The sequence below is a fragment of the Phaseolus vulgaris genome, chromosome 4 (genome assembly GCF_000499845.2).
Source record: "Phaseolus vulgaris cultivar G19833 chromosome 4, P. vulgaris v2.0, whole genome shotgun sequence".
NCBI lineage: Eukaryota > Viridiplantae > Streptophyta > Magnoliopsida > Fabales > Fabaceae > Phaseolus > Phaseolus vulgaris.
In genome coordinates, this window is record NC_023756.2 from 30,383,375 (window position 1) to 30,403,223 (window position 19,849).

The following is a 19,849-nucleotide window of genomic DNA, read 5'->3' on the forward strand; positions in this document are numbered from 1 at the left end:
TCGTTCTCAACAATGGAAAGGAAAGCTTGGGAAAGTTTGATGAGAAAGCGGACCTTGGGATCTTCATTGGTTATTCACTCACAAGTCATGCATATAGAGTCTACAACAAGAGGTTGATGACTGTAGAAGAATTAGTTCACATTGTCTTTGATGAGGTAGATCATAGAATCAATCAAATCCCAAAGACCAGTGTTGAAGAAGATGAATAGAACATCAGTTTGGAGAAGCTGGAAATCTGTGCAGAAAAACAACCGGTTGATTCGCAGAAACAACCGATTGAAATTCTGCAACAGAGTGAGCTGCCCAAGGAGTGGAGGATTCCTAGAGATCTGTCAGTGGATAACATCATAGGGCAGATAAAGGAAGGTGTCTCCACACGTAGCTCCATCTCAAACTTTTGTACGCACACAGCTTTTGTCTCTCAAATTGAACCAAAGTCAATTGAGGAAGCTCTCAAGGATGAGAAGTGGGTTGAAGCTATGCATGAAGAGCTGAATCAGTTTGCAAGGAATGAGGTATGGTTTCTTGTCCCTAAAACTAATGAAATGAATATTATTGGTTCGAAATGGGTTTTCAGGAACAAGCTAGATGAGGATGGTGTGATCACGAGAAACAAAGCAAGGCTAGTTGCCAAAGGCTACAATCAAGAAGAGGGCATAGATTATGGTGAAACCTTTGCTCCTGTTGCTAGATTGGAGGTTGTGAGGCTGCTGCTGGCTTTTGCGTGTATGAGTGGTTTTAAACTCTTCCAAATGGATGTCAAGAGTGCCTTCTTGAATGGCTACATCAATTTAGAAGTCTATGTAGAACAACCACCGGGCTTTGAAGATCATAAGTATTCCAACCATGTCTTCAAGTTGAAGAAAGTTTTGTATGGACTGAAACAAGCTCCAAGGCAGTGGTATGAGAGGCTTAGCAACTTTATGCTATCTCATGGTTATGAAAAAGGAATGATAGACAAGACTCTCTTCATCAAGAAGTCAAATGCAGAAATAATTCTTGTGCAAATCTATGTTGATGATATCATCTTTGGTGCTACACAAGATAGATTATGTGAAGAATTTGTGACTGCAATGAAAGGTGAGTTTGAAATGTCTATGATGGGAGAACTATCTTTCTTTCTTGGATTGCAGGTTAAGCAAACAAAGGATGGGATCTTCTTAAGTCAATCAAAGTATTGCAAGGAGATTCTCAAGAAATTTGAAATGGAGAGTTGCAAAGAAGCAAGCACCCCAATGCCATCAAGCTGCTACATGGATGTTGATGCTGCTGGAGAGAGTGTAGATCAAACAAAATACAGAGGATTGATTGGATCTTTGCTATATCTAACAGCTAGTAGGCCGGACATTATATTTGCGGTGTGTCTATGTGCAAGATATCAAGCAAATTCTAAAGAGTCACATTTCAAAGCTGCAAAAAGAATTCTGAAATATCTCAAAGGAACATCATCTGTAGGATTATGGTATCCTTCTCACTCCCCAATACATTTGATTGGTTATTCAGATTCTGATTTTGCAGGTTGCAAGCTAGATAGAAAGAGCACAAGTGGCACTTGCCACCTTCTTGGCTCAAGCCTAATCTCATGGCATAGCAAGAAGCAAGCATGTGTTGCTCTCTCTACTGCTGATGCTGAATATATAGCTAATGGTAGCTGCTGTGCACAAATCCTGTGGCTCAAGCAACAACTTGCAGATTTTGGTTTACAAATCAGCAAGGTTCCTTTGATGTGTGATAACACAAGTGCCATCAATCTTACCAAAAATCAGATTCAACACTCAAGGACCAAACATATTGAGATAAGGCATCATTTCATTAGGGATCATGTACAAAATGGGAACTGTGAAGTGAAGTTTGTGGAGACCAATCTGCAGTTAGCTGACATCTTAACAAAGCATTTACCAAAAGAGAGGTTTTTCTTCTTAAGAAATGAGTTAGGTATCCTTGATCCTAATAATCTCTCCTAAATCTGTTTTTGATACATGCTAAAGTCTATTTGTGAAGACAAATAGGGTGAGAATTAATTGGTTCTTGTATATCTTTGTCTGATACTGTATAAAATGTTAAAATCTCTGGTATGAAAGTTTTTTCTGCTACTGCTGATAGAAACAACCGATTGTTTCGTGTAAACAACCGATTGTTTATCATGTTTTATGCTTTGAATGAGTAATAAACTAACTTGCTGTTGTAAGAAGCTTTGGACAGTATAAATGCTATTTATTTTTTTGCAGGAACTGCTTCAGATTTAATCAGATTGAACACAAGCTCCAGGAATTTGTCTTCATCAAATAGGGGGAGATTGTTGAACCAAATGGTGTTCAAGCTTTGAAGAATCCAAATCCTTTGAAGGATGTTGAAGCCTCTGTTGTGCTTGATGTTGTTGTGCTGGTTTAGCTTAGTTATGGGGTAGTTTATATGTTGTAATCCACCCTTTGATTAAATCTAAAGCATTAGCATTCTCAATCTTTGTGAAAGTAAAATGTTTTCAAACAACGTTAAAACAACCAATTGTTTTGTCGAAACAATCGATTGTTTTGTCGAAACAACCAATTGTTTGTACTTAGGTGTTTTGAGAAAAAGATTGAAAACTGTTTTTAAAAGGTTGAACTGTTAAGTACCAAAACAACCGATTGATTCGAGGAAACAACCGATTGTTTGTTTTAGGACCATAATAGAAAAACTGTTTTCTGTTTGACTGAGCTTTAAATGATTTAACTGCTTACGCTCCAGTCATTAAATGCTTTGACCAATCTTTTAATGCAATTTAAGAGTTTGTTAAGATTTGATAACAGACTACATCTTTGAATATATTCAGAAAAACAGATTTGCAAATTAAGAATCTTTGACAAGTTTTTGCTATGAGTTTTTGAGTTTTTCAAAGAGCTGAGATTGCTAAGAGTTTGTGATTGATCAAAGTGTATGGAATAGGATTCTGCTTGTATTGATTTCAGATTATCTTCTGTAACAAGTGTAATCCTTGTACTCTGTTGAACAAGTATTCGTTTCTCTGTTTGCTGGGATTGGCTTTGTGTTCTTGAGGGGTTCAAGATCAGCAATCTTAGTGTTGGTGTGTTGGCCAAGGAGAGTGTGTTTCTTGAGGTGTTCAAGGTCATTCTCTTGGTTGTTGTGTAAGTGATCAAGTGGTGATTGCTTAGTGGATTTCCTCATGGTTTCTGAGAAGACTGGATGTAGCTCTGGATTTGGAGTGAACCAGTATAAACAACTGTGTACAATCTCTCTATCCCTATCTCTTTAAATTCAGTTTTGCTATTTGATAACTAGTATAAACAACCGATTGTTTCGGTAAAACAACCGATTGTTTTTCCAGTATTGTGCTTTTGCTTTGTGTTTTGAAAAACTGAATTCTTAATCAAGGTTTTCTTGAAGTATTTTCATTCTAGGCCTAAAAGTTTACGAAAATCTTTCTTAAACAATTCACCCCCTCTCTCGTTTAAGGCCATATATTCTAACAATTATTTTAATAATTATTAAATTTATTTATATTTTAATTTTAATTTTTTATATTAATATATTTGAAAAGGTATATTTCAATTATTTCTTAAATAATTATTAAATTTATTTATATTTTATATTATGTTCTCGAGTTTCAAGAAAAAAAATTCAAACCTAATCCGAAATTTGGTTTCCTACAAATTGAATTCTCACTAGGTTTGGATGCTAGAAACTAAAGCATGATGAGGTTGATGACCTTACTACAACGGTTGCATGTTATACAAAATAATGGTGAAGTAGTCTCATGCGAGATAAAAATACAATTAAGAAATAAGAATGCAGGAAAAAACATGTAAAATATGAACATGGAGAGAAAATAGAAAACAAAACTATATATTGATTCATGCATGCAAAAATGTTACAATGCAGAGAGATTGTGCAACTCTAACAAATAGGGTTGCAGAGAGAAAACGGAAAATAGAAACGGTTTAATAGTTATTAACAATAGCCCCCTTCAAGTTATGTCAAGGTTATTTAGATATCAAGTTTTGATACAATGTCGTTGAAGCTTTTAGGTTTTAAGGGACTCAGTAAATATATCGAATATTTGATGCGAGGAAGAGATGAGAAGAAGATGAAATATTTTTGCTTGAAGTTTAATCCTGAACGACATGATAATCGATCTCAATATATTTAGTGTGTTCGTGAAAGTTAGGATTGAAAGAAATATATCTTACAGACTGACTATCACAGTAAAGAGCAACAAGAATTGAAACCAGTATTCCAAGATTTTTCAACAAATATGTAAGCCATTTAATTTCAATGAGATGGTAGCCAAATCATGATATTGGGCCTTAGATGATGGGTGACATGCAATGGTATGTTTTTTTATATTTCCAACTTATGAGAGAAGAGCCGAGAAAGATGCATAAATTAGTAGTATAATGACAAATGTTGTTTGGTCAAGCAACCCAATTAGAGTTGCTAAAGCCTTTGAACTTAAGTATAGAATTTCTGGGACAATAGAGACCTTGCCTAAGAGACTTCTTGATGAACTTAAGTATATGTTGAGTGACATTCTAATGATGAATATGGTAGGAGTCTGCAAAAAATTGGTTGAGAAACTAGACAACATAGTTTATATGCTTTTGTGTTAGTTAGGTAGAAAAGTCTTCTAATGTCTAATACCAAATAGTGTCACATGAAGGTCTTATTGATTGAAAAAACACATTGTGACTTTGATCACGGGAGTTAAGGAATGCTTGGTAGCATGCAAATCGATGTCAACAAGAATGTCAAAAACATATTCTTTGACATATGTAAATACCTTTTGAGGATCTAAGAATTTAAGTCCCAGAAAATATTTTAGCTCACCTAGATATTTCACTTTAAACATTCGATCAAGATAGGAAGTAACCTTTTGAATCTCATAAGATTAATTCCATGAAAGGATTATATCGTCATCATACACAAGTAAAGCCATGAATGTGGAAACAATACCTTTAGTGAAGAGAAAATTATTAGTATTGGGCTGAACAAACTCAATATTATTTAAAGATGATGAAATCCTAGAAAATCACTATTTGCTAGTTTGTTTTAAGCTAGAGAAAAGTTTTCTAAGTTTGCAGACTTGATTGTTATCGTTGGTAAACATTCTAGAAGGAGTTACCAAATAAACTTTTTCTTCTAAATCTCCATGAAAGAATGCATTATCAACATCCAATTGCCTCAAATATTAGTTTTGTGTGTTGTAATTGGAAGAAGAACTCTTACAGTTATCAATTTTTCTATGGGTGAGAATGTGTTCAAGTAATTGATTCCTTCAAGTTGATTGTATCCTTTTTACTACTAATTGAGCTTTATATCGTTCTATGTTTCTCTCAGCTTTGTATTTCACTTTGTAAACACGTTTGCAGCGAACGAGTTTCTTACCATAGGGTAGTCAGTTATTGTCATATATTGTTACTTTCAAGTGCACTGATTTCTTTTTTCATGGTCTCAGACCATTTATGGATTTGGACAACTTGATTTTAAGTTTGATGTTTAGGGTTGGTGGATAATGCAAGCGTGAATTGTAGTTGTTTTTTTATAGAGATGGTCATAACTAAGGACATAACATATAAGGTAATTTACCTTTTTTGTTTAGAGGCAATGCCCAGAGTGTTGGCAATGTCATCATGATAGTCTTTTAGAAAAGTTGGAGCTTTTCTATTCCTTGTGGATTTGCACAAATGATCTATAATATTATATTGTATTTGCATGGCTTGTGTAGGAGTGTGATCAGTAGCAATGTTTTATCTAATATGTGCTCAAGGAAAAAGTCGAATGAATTATGCTCTTGGATAGTACTAGTTTCAATATGTTCTCATAAAAAATAATGTCTTTAGAAATCAATATTTCTTTGGTTTTAATATTAAGAATAATGTATCCCTTTGTTCAACTTTCATATCCTATAAAAACCCATTAATCTAAGATTAAGTTTAGATTTATTTCTTCCAAAAGTGGAAGCAAAACAAGGGATCCAAAAACATTTAGATTTTTAAGATCATGCAATTGTTTGTGAACAAGCAAATAGGAAGTTTTCCTATTTGTAGCAACATGAGGTATTGTGTTTATAAGATGAATTGCATGAGAAAAAGCATAAGACCAAAAATTAATAGGTAAATTTGATTGAAATAAGAGGTTGCGAGTAACATTCAGGATGTGTTGATGTTTTTTTTTTCCAATGAAATTTTTTTGGGAGGGGGATTTCAACACAATTAGTTTGCTAAATTATTCTTGTCTTATTATACAAATCATTCCAAACAAAATTTCTTTACCATTATTAGATCTAACGATTTTTATTTTAATATTAAATTAACTTTTTATAAGAGTAATAAAGTTTAATAAAACTGTTTGGTTTATGATTTAGAGTTTAAGGTTTATGATTTAAAGTTTAGGGTTTAGGATTTAAAGATTAGGGTTTAGGGTTTAAAGATTTGTTCATTATGATTAAAGAAATATTATCTTTATTCCTTTTTAATTGACTAATTTTTTTAACAAAATTTTTTTGTTTTTATTTTTTTTATTTTTACATTTTAAAATAATATTTCTTTTCCAATTATATTCTTGATTTAATTAATATACTGAAAGAAAATATAATCATGATAACATAGAAAAAGAATATAATGATATGTGCATTGAAATCCAAGAAACTGAAAGAAATATAATAGCTAAGTCGCTTAAAATTACATTAAAAATAAAAAATATTTTTCTTGATTTGGGTAAAAACTTTAAAGAAGCCATCATAAATAAATAAATAAAGTGAAAAAAAAGGAAAAAGATAGAAGGTTCGAATTCGAATTAAGTCTGGTTTTATCGAAAAAGATCTAAAGTGAAATAAGATTGTACAGCTTACATAGACGACTGACATTGTACACTATTAACATTTAGTATTTTAAATTACTTGTAAGAAAAAATTTAACGTTACATAAATTTAAATTAAAACTGTTTACTAAATTATTTAATTATATTTTATTTACTTTCAATTCCTAGTCACATAAATGAAAAAAAAAGAAAAATAACCATCGAATGCAAATTAAGTTATATAGTAAAGATATATATTATTAAAATTTTCTTTAGTTTTTTCCTTTCAAATGGTTGAAATTATTGTATTTTATTCCTATTACAATATGACACTTCTAATTAATTACTAATGTATTCAATTTTAGTGCGACTTCAGTTATTTCTATTATTATAAAATATTTAGAAAATTAAGTACAGATAATAAATTAGAAAATTATTAATTGTTATCTTAATTTTTTTAAATGAACAAATAAATAGAAAAATCCTTTTGGAAATAGAAAAATAAATAAAAATAGGGAAGTATTTTATTTAATCTTCTTTGTTATCACTTAGCAAGAACCTACAATCACTAGTGTAGAAAACTCTTAAACATTGGTTTTTTAGCTATTAGATAGTGGTTTTACAACTGCAGTCTATCAGCACGTAGTCTATACTATTGAGGAATAGACAACGGTTCCAAATCGTTGTTTATAAGTCACGTCTAGACGACAGTTCTTTTGACCAACCACAGTGTATAACGAAAATCAAATATGGCTATAGAATACTTAGGTAAGGAAATAAACGACAGTTTGCTTAATATTATACATGGTCGAGGTATAGACGATAGTTATGGCTCAAAATCGTCGTCTATTATAAGAATTTTTTTTAGTCATTTTTGTTTCATGTGTTTCTCCTTCTTAATTAACTTGTTCATTTAAAAACCCAGTCAGATACATAAATTCAGACACATTCAAACAAGCAAATTATATATATTGATAAATGTATTACAAACACTAATACATATATGTATTACAAACATTAATGCATATTCCTATCTATCTAATTCCTATATTGTTCAATGGCTATCCTACAGTTATAGTAATTAATGAAATATGTGGCCTAAGCATTTCTCACATAATCTAGGGCTTCCTAAGGTCGTGGTTGTTCATCCATAAAAAACTACATTACAAAATAAGTTCAAATTAGTGTTAAGATACATATACTTTTACTATAAAGAATAATTTAAATAATATTACCTGCTTCCAATCTTTTTGAATGTCTACTCTTACAATGGTAATCATCCATTACATAACGTAGTAGCCACACTCATAGCCTCCTGATTGTTTATTACACTACAAATCAATATAAATTAAAAGTTAATATTGATATTTTGATAAACAATGGAAAAAGGAAGACAAAAGTTACAAACCTTTAGGTTCAACCATGTCAGATTTTGATAATTTGCACTAGACCGACCTCTGAGTATGCTATATCCATGCCATGCCCTAATTAATAGAAAAAACCTTGTTAGTAGACGTTTAAGTATTATACGCAAGTAAGTTTATAATGTAATTACACATTAACTATTTGCTTTAGATGTGTGGATGATTTCTTGTGCAGTGAACAAAACCACACAACATTGTTATCAACTAAGTAACTGTTAGTGATCCCGCATTATCCATGAAAACATATAGTAAATATTTAAAACATGAAATACTAATAATTGACGACTTATAATTGAATTTACTCAATAATATAAGAGCAAATATATATTTGTTTTCCCTCTTCAATTAAAGTGTTAGTGATGTATGACTTTCTTCGCTTCAATTGGATTAATGAAATAGGGATCCCAAAATCCATAGACATCTCGATTCCCGTCATTAATAGAAACTCCAGACAAATACCTACAAGTTATTAGTTAAAGCATAATCAATAATAATTTAACATAAAATAAATTGAAATATAGGTGAAAGATACTTACATCATAAAAATTGAACGATGGTTATATAACATGTCAATTACAAGTTACGTACTAATTAACTAATAAAAAGTGATTGTTCTTCTTGTTGAACCAAGTGGTGTTCAATGTTTTGAAGAATCCAAATCCTTTGAAGGATGTTGAAGCCTCTGCTTTGCTTGATGTTGTTGTGCTGGTTTGAACTTTGTTTTGGGTAGTTTATATGTTGTAATTCACCCTTTGATTAAATCTCAAGCAATTAGCATCTCAATCTTTATGAAAGTAAAATGTTTTTCAAACTAAGTTGAAACGACCCATTGTTTTGTCGAAACAACCGATTGTTTATACTTAGGTGTTTTGAGAAAGATTGAAAACTGTTTTTGAAAGGATGAAACTGTTAAGTACCAAAACAACCGATTGATTTGAGGAAACAACCGATTGTTTGTTTTGGAATCATAACAGAAAAATTGTTTTGTGTTTGACTGAGCTTTAAATGCTTTAACTGTATACGCTCCAGCCATTAAATGTTTTGACCAATCTTTTTATGCAATTTAAGAGTTTGTTAAGATTTGATAACAAACTACATCTTTGAATATATTAAGAAAAACATATTTGAGAATAAAGAATCTTTTGACAAAGTTTTTCTAAAGAGTTTTTCAAAGAGCTAAGATTGCTAAGAGTTTGTGATTGATCAAGGTGCTGGAATAGGATTCTACTTGTATTGATTTCAGATATTCATCTGTAACAAGTGTAATCTTTGTACTCTGTTGAACAATTTCGTTTCTGTGTTTGCTGAGATTGGCTGTGTGTTCTTGAGGTGTTCAAGATCAGCAATCTTAGTGTTGGCCAAGGAGAGTGTGTTTCTTGAAGTGTTCAAGGTCATTCTCTTGGTTGTTGTGTAAGTGATCAAGGTGTGGTTGCTTAGTGGATATCCTCAGGGTTTCTGAGAAGACTGAATGTAGCTCTGGTTTCGAGAGAACCAGTATAAACAACTGTGTACAATCTCTCTATCTCTAACTCTTTAAATTCAGTTTATTTGTTGTTTGCTGGTATAAACAACCGGTTGTTTTTCTGGTACTACAGCTTTTGCTTGCTGTTTTGGCTAACTGAATTGTTGAATCAATTGGTTTCTAAGATAAATTCATTCTAGTTTTTGAAAATTTTGCGAAAACCTTTTTAAACTATTCACGCCCCCTCTAGTTTAAAGCCATCTTTTCTAACAATTGGCATCAAGAGCTTGGTTCTTGAAAGTTATTCAAGTTGATCCTAAAAATCTTTTTAAATGGCTGATAGACTACCGTTTGGGGAAGGTGCTTCAATTAACAGACCACCTTTGTTCTGTGGTTTGAACTACCAGTTTTGGAAAGTAAGAATGAAAATATTTATGGAATCTCTTGACAAAGGAATTTGGGATGCAATTGAAAATGGCCCTTTTATCCCAAAGTTTGAAAAAGATGGATCTGTCATTGAGAAGCCATGGTCTCAATGGACTGATGCAGAAAGCAAATAGGCCAAATTCGATTGCATTGCCAAAAATATTATAACCTCTGCTTTAAATTATGATGAGTTTTTCAGGGTCTCACAATGCAAATCATCAAAAGAAATTTGGGACACTTTGGAAGTCACTCATGAAGGAACAAATGAGGTGAAAAGAGCTAGAAAGCATGCTCTCATCCAAGAGTATGAGATGTTTAGAATGCTTAAAGGAGAAACAATAGCTGAGGTGCATAAAATGTTTACACACATCATCAATCACCTTATGAGCCTAGACAAGACGTTTGACAAAGAAGAGCTGAACATCAAGATCTTGAAATGTCTTGATAGAGCATGGCAACCAAAGGTAACTGTTATTTCCGAATCTAAAGATCTAACATCATTAAGTGTTGCTTCTTTGTTTGGAAAGCTTAGGGAACATGAGCTAGAGATGAATAGACTCAATGTTCAAGAGAGTGAAGATAAGCACACAAGGAGCATAGCCTTGAAAGCATCCAAGCACAAGGGAAAGCAAGATTCAAGTGATGATAGTGATGAGGAAAATCTTAGCTTGCGGTCAAGAAAGTTCAGCAAATTCCTAAAGAGAAACCGCAACAAAGACAACAACAAGGATAGGTATGAAAACCAAGAAACCCAGTGAATTTAATTCAAATAACTATACTTGTTTTGGTTGTGGTGAGCAAGGTCATATAAAGGCAGATTGTCCTAACAAGAGCAAAGAGAAAAAGACTAGTTACAAGGAGAAGAAAGGCAAGACAAAAAGAGCCTACATAGCTTGGGATGAAAATGAGGTGTCATCATCAAGTTCTTCATCAAGTGAAGATGAAAAGGCAAACATATGTTTGGTAGCTGAAAATGATGATGAATCTTGCAGCTCAAGTGAGGTAAGTTCATGTGCTTCCTTAAATGAACAAAATTATAGTGAATTGCTTGAAGCTTTTCAAGAAACACATGATGAAGCTAATAGATTGGTTCTTTCAAACAACCGATTGAAAGATCTTAACAGTGGGCTTGAAAAGAAAGTTAAATCACTTGAAGAGGATCTGAGAAAAGCAAAAAGTGATTTTGAAAAATTGGAAAATCATTTCAAAAATGTCTCTTGCAAGTGTGATACTCTCATTTGCACAAATTGTGAAAATCTTGAGAAAAAGGTTCACTATCTTGTTGAAACTATGGACAAGCTTTCAAAGGGGAAATCAAACTTTGAGAATGTCTTGGCATCTCAAAGTTGTGTTTTTGGAAAGGCTGGTTTAGGCTTCAACCCACAGAACAAGCAAGATAGGTTTTCAAAAAGTTTTTTAAGAAAATATGAAAAACAACCGATTGTTAAGACGAAACAACCGGTTGTTACATGCTTTTACTGCATGAAGAAAGGCCACTCTGTTAGATTCTGTAAAATTAGAAAATATTATGTTCCTAAAGGTTTTATGAAATGGATTCCTAAGGGATGTGATGTTTCTAACTGCAAAGAAAAGTCAAACGGACCCAAATTTGTAAGGGGACCAAATCTTGCTACTTGAAATTGTTTATGCAGGAAAAATAAAGAGAAAAAGAAGAACTGAGCCATCTGATCAAGCTGTTGAAGAAAAAGGCAGTCATTGAAGCTGAATCAATGCTATGCAAAAGATCTAAACAGTGAAAAGGAGTTTTCTTGATCAACAAGCAATTGGCTCATTGAAGAATCAACATAAGGATAAGACTTTCCTTTATTTGTTCTCAATTTCTGTTTCAAAGTTCTTTCTTGTGATAAATTTTCTTTTAATCAATGTCATCTGTTTTAAACTGCTTCTACTTATGGTTAAAATTTCAAAATCAAGTTTTTAATTGCTGCAGAAAAACAACCGATTGTTTCTTCGAAACAACTGATTGTTTTGAAACTGACAGCACTATGAAGAAATTGATTTAATTGCTATTTTGAATTTCTATCCATTGCAGATCAATTTAAAAGAGAGAATCTTGGTCAAAGGATCTGTGTTGAAAGCTGATTATGATCAGAAAGAAGTTACAACAGTCAAAAAGGAATATATTCCAAAATCTTGGAAATTCAAGAGCCTTAATGACTAGTCAAAGATCACATGTGAAGACCATGTGATTTTCAGCTTTTTCTGACATTTTCTGTGCATAACAGAGTCAAGTCCTCTCTCTCTGAAAATCAGATGAAACTTCTGAGCTGGTCAAGTCAACTCAATAGTTGAACAATGGATCACTCAGCAAGATGGGCTTTACAAAAGTAGGTGGAAAATGGATAAGCAAGGATGGTGATCATGGTGCCTCATCTAGTGGTGCTGCTAATCTTGAACAAGATGAACCTGCTGATATGGATGTTCAACATGAAGATCCAACTGAAAATTTTCAAGATGCAGGACCTAGTGCTGCTGATGGACATCAAGGAGAAAGAATGCAAACCATGTCGTCTTTCGAAAGACTCATGGTGAATAGGCTTGATAGCTTTGCTGAAAATCAAAGGAGCCTCCATGATCTCTGTGTTAGTAATTTCCAAAGGATTGTCACCAGGTTTGACAACATGGATGCAAGGTTTATGACTCTGGATGAACATATTGAAGCTATCCAGAATCAAATCTTTGATCTTCAGTTTGTTGATGAAGAAGAATGAAGGAAAAACAACCGATTGGTCATCGAAACAATCGATTGTTTTTTGTTGTTCTTTTCTGGTTTTAAAATTTCTTTCCTTCTGCTATTGCTGTTTTATTTTGATGTAATGACAACAATATCTTGTTTTATCTATTATCTTTGTCTATTTATGAAGACAAATAGTGGGAGATATATGCTGTGTTTCTAGTTTGTTTTAAGTTTCTGTTTTTCAGTTGATAAAACAGTTTGGAATATGTAATATATCTCTGATATTAGATGTTTTCAGATTTAAACTGTTTATCTGTATGCTAACAGAATATCAGAAGTTCAATGTATTGCTCAAAGTTCTATTGCAGGAACTGCTTCAGATTTAATCAGGTACAACACAATCATCAAGGATTTGTCTTCATCAAATAGGGGGAGATTGTTGAACCAAGTGGTGTTCAATGTTTTGAAGAATCCAAATCCTTTGAAGGATGTTGAAGCCTCTGCTTTGCTTGATGTTGTTGTGCTGGTTTAAGCTTTGTTCCGGGGTAGTTTATATGTTGTAATCCACCCTTTGATTAAATCTCAAGCAATTAGCATCTCAATCTTTATGAAAGTAAAATTTTTTTCAAACTAAGTTGAAACAACCGATTGTTTTGTCGAAACAACCGATTGTTTATACTTAGGTGTTTTGAGAAAGATTGAAAAACTGTTTTTTAAAGGTTGAAACTGTTAAGTACCAAAACAACCGATTGATTTGAGGAAACAACCGATTGTTTGTTTTGGAATCATAACAGAAAAATTGTTTTGTGTTTGACTGAGCTTTAAATGCTTTAACTGTATACGCTTCAGTCATTAAATGCTTTGACCAATCTTTTAATGCAATTTAAGAGTTTGTTAAGATTTGATAACAAACTACATCTTTGAATATATTAAGAAAAACAGATTTGAGAATTAAGAATCTTTTGAAAAAAAATTTCTAAAGAGTTTTTCAAAGAGCTGAGATTGCTAAGAGTTTGTGATTGATCAAGGTGCTGGAATAGGATTCTACTTGTATTGATTTCAGATATTCATCTGTAACAAGTGTAATCTTTGTACTCTGTTGAACAATTTCGTTTCTGTGTTTGCTGAGATTGGCTGTGTGTTCTTGAAGTGTTCAAGATCAGCAATCTTAGTGTTGGCCAAGGAGAGTGTGTTTCTTGAAGTGTTCAAGGTCATTCTCTTGGTTGTTGTGTAAGTGATCAAGGTGTGGTTGCTTAGTGGATATCCTCAGGGTTTCTGAGAAGACTGGATGTAGCTCTGGTTTGGAGTGAACCAGTATAAACAACTGTGTACAATCTCTCTATCTCTAACTCTTTAAATTCAGTTTATTTGTTGTTTGCTGGTATAAACAATCGATTGTTTCTACGAAACAACCGATTATTTTTCTGGTACTACAGCTTTTGCTTGCTGTTTTGGATAACTGAATTGCTGAATCAATTGGTTTCTAAGATAAATTCATTCTAGTTTTTGAAAAGTTTGCGAAAACCCTTTTAAACTATTCATCCCCCCTCTAGTTTAAAGCCATCTTTTCTAACACTTCTCAAACTGTTCACCTGGACAATTCAAGACTCAATACAATCCTTTGCTTTAAAAAAATAAAAAATTACAATTGGAAGAGTAGTAGACAAATACATGTATTAAATCTCAAACAGGAAACTAAGGGTCTCTCATACGGGAAACAATTTTCGAGGGTCGAACACCCCTAGACTCAATACCAACACGTACCAAAGAATTATAAATATACATACAATATAAAATTAACAAATTTAATCATACATACAATTCAATAAATAATATTAATTATAAATTATTAAATTATTTGTAAAATAATATTACTCTGATTAAAATCTAACTAATTAATAATTCTAATCCAATAATTAACATAATATAAATTAACAAATTATAAATTAACATAATATAAATTAATAATAGTTACCTAAATAATTATAAATACTAAAATATAAAAGTTATAATAAATAGTAAAATATATAAATTATCATAAATACTAAAAAAACAAATAAAAAATATTTAAAAAATTAAAAAATTGCACCAACCTACAGCGATGGTGGTGATGGGCAGTAGCAACAACGATGAAGGACAATAGTGGCAACGACAACAACAAAACAAAGAAGAGCGCGCGATGGTGGAAGCAAAACGACGAACATGGTGGTGGCAGAGACGACATACATATTAGTGACGGAAAAAACGCAAACAAGAACCTCAAGCAATGGACTCAAATGGAAGAATGAGCAATGAGGGTGGAGGAAGAATAAGCAATGAGGGTGGTGGAAGAACTTACAAAGACAATGAGTTGAAGAGAGTTGAAACCGAAACGAAGAGAGCAATGAGCACGAAGAAGATGAAACGAAAATGCAGAGAACGAAAGCATAACTGGTGGGCTTCGAATTAGGGTAAATAATGGAGGTATAGAGACATTTATACCTAAACGCATTGCAATATACAACGATTTTAATAAAATCGTTGTATATTTTACATTGATAGACAACAGCTTCACCCAACAATCGTCGTCTATTTTCCGAGTAATTAAAATATACAACAATTTTAGTAAAATCATTGTACATTTTTCATTAATAGACAACGGTAACAACTGCGGTCTATTTACCAAGTAATTAAAATATACAAACGATTTTAAAAAAATCGTCGTCTATATCTTTGTTTTAATTTTAAAAATGCCACTATATTTTTTGATTTACATTATTTAACAATGAAACTGGTGCATATTAGTCGTAAAAGAAAGTTGTAGCTATTACTATGTTATGTTAAATGTTACTATTATCCTCTTTAATTTTATAATATTTTATTTAAGTTTAAGTCAATAGAATATTTTAAAATAAATATGAAAAGTAAATGTAATTTTATTAAAAGCATTAAAGAGTTTAATTTTATTTATTATAAGTAGAAAAGGTTGAATTATTTATTTAAAATTAGAAAAATAAGTGTCACTTTATTAAAAATACAAAAATATGTATATTTATTTTTAAAATATTCATTTAGTATAATTTCTCATTATCAAATCAAATTTATTATCCATTTATGAAAAAGATATATAATCTATCTTTCCCGATTTGCTTTTCAGATTTTTTTAACTTTGAATAATTCTTTATTGTTGCATTGCATTGATTGTCCCAAAAATTTCTAAATTCATGTATAAGTTCCCATTTCTAATATACACTCCAAATAAAAGACAAGACGTGTTCCAAAGTGGTCACTATTGGTTCTAGTAATTTATTTTCAAACACTAATCAGTGTTATTATGATATTGATTAAGAGTTAAATTATGAAATTTTAGTGTGTGTATAAATGTGTTTTTCAATTTATTTTATTAAATATGTTCTTTTTCCGTTATTTTAATATAAAATTGGATTTTTTTCTAGTATAAATTTTATATTTGTTTTTTTTAGTCTAAGTTTCTTGGAGTAATAAAAAAATTATTGAAATGGATCCTTGTTAATTTTTGTGATAAACAAATTTTCAGTGTTAAAAAAAATCATCATTTCAATAATTTTTTTAATTAGTTATTTAGAAGTTTTAAAGTTTTGAACTATAAATAAAAAATAATTTAATAAAAAGAAAACATATTTAATTTTTTAATATGTTAAACATCTTTTTTTAATTTTTAGAACAATGATTAACAGGACTTTAGTTTTATTTTTTTTATTGGAGAGATGTGCATTGTGCTAACTTTGTTGTAAAGAGTTGAAAAATAAAACCAATTGAAATTAATTGGCTCCTGAAAATGATACAAACTTTGTTGGGTTGTTAAGCTGTCTCATGTCATGTCTTGTTTTTGAACCCATGTGACTATTTGAGACCATTTCTCAAGGTCATTTTCAAAGACAAAACCCTAAGTCAATAGTGGTTAATTAATATTAAACATTTGGTGATTTGAGGGAAGCAAATTTCAAGTTTCACGTGGGTTTGGTTAAACACACACTACTCCTTATTCATCACTTTCCACTGTTACTTCAACCTTTCATTGAAATTTAGGGGCCATGCAACTGTTTAATTGGGTGGACATGTACCATTATTTCCTGTGCCCTGTGTCCATTATAAAATAGGACATCTTAATTTACAATGTTTTTTATTTCATTTTTTTTAGAGACATGTGAATCATTTCAAGGAGTTATATTAATATATTAACAGTGTTGCTTTATTTACCTTAATATTTAATTATAAATTATTTTGCATGAGAAGTTGGTTGATTTCTATTAAAACCTTAATGTGATTTTTAATTGATTGATTTGTAAAGATTTTTTACATTGAAGTTGCATGAAAATTATATATATGGCAATTCTTTTACTACAATATTCCTAAGCAACAAAAGTATTTTCCTACTGAGGTAAGTTAAGCCAGGTTGGAAAGGCCATTCAATTTTATTTTTTTTCTTATTTGAGTACATTTTCATGAAGTCATACCTACGTAGTTATATGTAGTTAGTTACAAATCACATCAATACAAAATTTGGATGTTGGTATATGAAAAAGAACTTATTGAAAAAGAGAAATGTTAATAGCTCACTCTTTTAATATACTATTTATAATATATTTTCTTTTATGTGTTAAAACAAATTTTTTTCTATTAAAAGCTACCAAATCATGAGTGTTCATAAACAGAGAATGAGATTTATATAATTTTTTTATCTCTAATATTTTTAGCTAATCATAAAAAAAGTGCTAAAAAGAGTATATTGTTAAAATTTCTTATCACAAAATAATATGGCATGTATCTATACATTTTATATGGCGTTGTGTTGAAGGATGACTTAATTAAAAAAACTAATTCTCAATATATAAAAAAAAATAAAAAAAAGTCAAATTTTAGATAAAGTTGTGTTTAGGGTTTAGGTCAAATTAATGATATATGCATTTTCCCAAATATTACATAGCTTTCATTAAAAACATATTGTTCTATTCTTAAAAAAAAATATCAGAACATCTATAGGGAATTCCAAGTTTTATCCTTTAAATAAAGTTTTACTTTTTCCATATAAATTTGTATAAGAATAGAGACCTCAATGAGTTAAAACAGTAATATTTTATTAATTAGATTAAAAAATTTATAAAAAACTAAACAACTTAAACCTTTTTTATAAAATTACTATCACTCTAAAATATATATATATATATATATTAATTATTATTTTTCTTTAAGTTTTTTAATGACATATTTTTTTCAATATCCAAACTCATTATACTGAAGTTAGTAAAGAGAAATCAATCATAATTTCGTCTAAAGCATGTTTTTTCTTGGGTTGATTGCATGTGGATGGTTGCATATATGTCATTGCATGTGTGATTTGTTGGGCAAAGATGGTGTTTTGTCAATCTAAAGTTATAACATACCTTTAGTTTGATGATTAGAGTTTTCTTTAGGTAGGTTTAATTTTCTTATGTTAAAATTAAGAATTTTAAAATTTTGTTTAGAGAAGTTAGAATTTTAGGTAAAAGAAGCTAACCATAATTTGGTAACACTTGGAGTAGAAGACTTGGACTATGTAGATGTGACTTGGTCACAATTATGAAGTTTTGTGTAATAATATTATATTTATGTAAATTTTCCATATTGAATTATTTTAAGATGTAAAATATATGATCATTTTGATGGAGATTTGTAATGTTGGAAGTTGTTGTCGGACTTGTGTGTGTTTTTCACTAGAAATTGTGAAAATGTGAACATGTTTTAATTTGGTAAAAATAATAGTTTTAGAATAGAAATTAGAACTTAAAATTGAAAAAACTTATGATTTAGAGATGTTTGGATATAAATGTGTCACATAATATGTATTTGTAGATTTGGATGTTGAATGTAGTAAGCTTGAACCAATTTGATCTCTATAAAATTGAAAAATTATGGGACTTTACTTCTTTTCAAAAGTTAGAACATATTAATATTGGTTGGATCAATTTGGCACATGTCTTATACATGATTGCAGGTCTTTAGTTTCTGTATTTTTCGCTCAAGCCGTACTTTGATCACTAAAGCTAACATGTAGTTGAGAAGAGGGCCCAATTCAAGGTGATTTTCCTCGAGTGAAAATCTTTTATATTAGAGAGAGGTTTGACACAACTCAATTTTTACTCAAATGAGGTTTTTGTCGCTAAAGTGAGAAAGAAATTGTTTAAGTGGAAGAATTTTCGCTTAAGCTAAAATCCCTAAAAGTACTTTGAGACTTTAAAAAGTGTTTATTCAATTAAATGAATATGATTATTATACGCGCACACACACATATAAGAGAGAGAGAAATGATAAAATTATATATTTAATATTTTTTTTTCATTTTAGATGAATTTTGTTGTATAAAATATGTATAGTGTAGGATGAATTATGAGGTGTAAGTTTATGTGAATTGAATATAATGAAGTGTGAACGTGATGTTACTAAGGAGTTAATATTATTTGTTATGTAATTATGAATGTGTTGAATTTGGTGATATATGTAAAGAGATTATTCTAACTTTAATGTTTACTACACTTGCACATAGAAAAGTATTAGGTAGTGAGATTATAGAGAGGTTTTTGTGACTTAACTTGTGTGAAATCAAACTAGTTCTTGTAAATCACAAGAATTTATCATGTCACATAAGTAGATAGTGTTTCTATCTTTGGATGGAGTGTCGAAAAGGACAATATATATAGAATATTGGGTGTCTCAATTCAACACATCTATCTCTTCTAAAAGTAAGTGTCTAGTGTAATGGACCTCAAGGTGCATGAGTATGATGTGTCAAGTGATGCCTATAGATTTTGACATGTGATGAATAAACACTTGAGTTGATTCTATGTTTGTTAATATGTTTGTAGTGTGAATATAATAAGTAAATGTGAGATGTCTGGATTTGATTATATAACTTGTTTTATATGTGTGTATGTTATGTATGTTTTTTTTTTTTTAATAAAGATTTTTTTGTTTTTCTCTTTAAGTCTTGTGGGACTATGTCCATTAAGAGCTAAGAAAGTATCAACCAACAATATAAAACTTTGTTTT

At 30.7% G+C, this 19,849-nt stretch overlaps 1 protein-coding gene across 1 annotated transcript; it reads left to right on the forward strand.

Annotated features, from left to right (window-relative positions):
• The first annotated feature begins 1,205 nt into the window (after positions 1-1,205).
• On the forward strand, positions 1,206-2,246 carry LOC137838635 (secreted RxLR effector protein 161-like). Its single transcript, XM_068647874.1, has 2 exons — positions 1,206-1,715; positions 2,229-2,246. The coding sequence occupies exons 1-2, from the start codon at positions 1,206-1,208 to the stop codon at positions 2,244-2,246; spliced, it is 528 nt and encodes a 175-aa protein (XP_068503975.1).
• The last annotated feature ends 17,603 nt before the right edge of the window (positions 2,247-19,849 follow it).

What these genes read in the sequence shown, in the direction of transcription:
- LOC137838635 (XM_068647874.1), top strand. Translation starts at nt 1,206, where the DNA reads ATGGAGAGTTGCAAAGAAGCAAGCACCCCAATGCCATCAAGCTGCTAC.